The following is a 1,954-nucleotide window of genomic DNA, read 5'->3' as shown; positions in this document are numbered from 1 at the left end:
GAAACGCGGCCCCGAAACCCCACCCCAAAATTCCACCCTGAAACCCCACCCCAAAACCCCACCCCAAAGCTGGCCCCAAAACTTGACCCCAACCCCGGCCCCTGAAACCCGGCCCCAAAACCCCTCTGGAGATCCCAGCGCAGCCCCTTCCCGATCCCAGCCCCGTCGGCTCCGTGGGATTTGTGGGATCGACCCCAGGGAGGGCTGGAACCTTGGAAAAGCTTCAAAAACTGTGGGGTTTTGGGGGAATCCTGGAGAGTTTGGGGTTTTGGGGGGAATTCCCATCGAGTCTGGGGTATTTTGGGAATTCCCATCAAGTTTGGGGTTTTTGGGGCAATCACTTTGAATCTGGGGTTTTTGGGGGAGATTCCCATCTAGTTTGGGGTTTTGGGGGGAATTCCCATTGAGTTTGGGGTTTTTGGGGCAATCCCTTTCAATTTGGGGTTTTTGGGGGAGATTCCCATCTAGTTTGGGATTTTGGGGAAATTCCGATCCTGTTGGGTGGTTTTGGGGCAATCCCTTTGAATTTGAGGTTTTTGGGGGGGATCCCATCCAGTTTGGGGTTTTTGAGGGGGGCAATCCCTTTGAATTTGGGGTTTTTGGGGAAAATTCCCATTGAGTTTGGTGTTTTTGGGGCAATCCCTTTGAATTTGGGGTTTTTTGGGGGGATCCCATCCAGTTTGGAGTTTTTGGGGCAATCCCTTTGAATTTGGGGTTTTTCGGGGAAATTCCCATTGAGTTTGGGGCATCGAGTTTGGGGTTTTTGGGGCAATCCCTTTCAATTTGGGGTTTTTGGGGAAATTCCCATCCTGTTCGGTGTTTTTGGGGTAATCTCTTTGAATTTGGGGGTTTTGGGGGAGATTTCCATTGAGTTTGGGGATTTTGGGGCAATCCCTTTGAATTTGGGGTTTTTGGGGTAAAATCCCATTGAGTTTGGGGGTTTTGGGGAAAATTCCCATTGAGTTTGGTTGTTTTGGGGCAATCCCTTTGAATTTGGGGTTTTGGGGGGAAATTCCCATCCCGTTTGGTGTTTTTGGGGAAATCCCTTTGAATTTGGGGTTTTTGGGGGGGATCTAATCCAGTTTGGGATTTTTGGGGCAATCCCTTTGAATTTGGGGTTTTGGGGGGGGATCCCATCCAGTTTGGGGTTTTTGGGGGAAATTCCCATTGAGTTTGGGGTTTTTGGGGAGGATCCCATCCAGTTTAGGGTTTTTGGGGGGGATCCCATCCAGTTTGGGGTTTTTGGGGGGGATTCCCCCCAGTTTGGAGTTTTTTGGGGGATCCCATCCAGTTTGGTGTTTTTGGGAGGATCCCACCCAGTTTGGGGTTTTTGGGGGTGATCCCATTGAGTTTGGAGTTTTTGGGGCAATCCCTTGGAATTTGGGGTTTTGGGGGGGGATCCCATCCAGTTTGGGGTTTTGGGGCGAAATTCCCATCCAGTTTGGGGTTTTTTGGGAGGATCCCATCCAGTTTGGGGATTTTGGGGGGGATCCCACCCAGTTCGGGGTTTTTGGGGGGGATCCCCCCTAGTTTGGGGTTTATCTGCCCGCTTCTGCCCCATCTCCATCCCCGCTGCCCGCGGGCCCCTGGAGCCACCGCGGGGCCCCAGGAACGGGGCCGGACTTGGCCGAATTCGCCGCCGCAGGGTGGGAAAACCTCCCGGGATTGCCCCAAAGCCCTCTGAACCCCTCTTTTTCCCCCCTGGCAGGCCGGTGCCCGCAGGGTAGGTGCCGGGTGTGCTGTGCTGTGTCGTGTGCCCCGATTCGGGGGTTCCCGCCCCGTGTGTGTGTGGGGAGGGGGTGGCTCGCGACGCGCGGGGTCGGGGGGTTATTTTGGGGGGGAAAATCCCAAACTCGAGGGTTTTCCTGACCTGGAATTCTTGCCTTGGCAGAGGCCAGCTGGAAATCAGCAGCCTGGTGCCCCTGGGCCCCAAGTACGTGCTGAAGTGGAGCAC

The 1,954-nt window shown here is 54.4% G+C and overlaps 1 protein-coding gene across 1 annotated transcript in view; it reads left to right on the top strand.

Moving 5' to 3' along the window:
- Window positions 1–1,954, top strand: part of ARHGEF10L (Rho guanine nucleotide exchange factor 10 like) — a 31,134-nt gene that overhangs the window by 18,902 nt on the left and 10,278 nt on the right. Inside the window, exons 12-13 of the mRNA XM_017732686.1 lie at window positions 1,441–1,723; window positions 1,892–1,950. Of these exons, the coding sequence (XP_017588175.1) occupies window positions 1,441–1,723; window positions 1,892–1,950 (342 nt within the window). The remainder of the gene's footprint in view (window positions 1–1,440; window positions 1,724–1,891; window positions 1,951–1,954) is intronic.

The sequence above is a fragment of the Corvus brachyrhynchos genome, unplaced genomic scaffold (genome assembly GCF_000691975.1).
Source record: "Corvus brachyrhynchos isolate BGI_N302 unplaced genomic scaffold, ASM69197v1 scaffold215, whole genome shotgun sequence".
Lineage (NCBI taxonomy): Eukaryota > Metazoa > Chordata > Aves > Passeriformes > Corvidae > Corvus > Corvus brachyrhynchos.
This window is presented reverse-complemented; position numbering and strand designations above follow the sequence as displayed.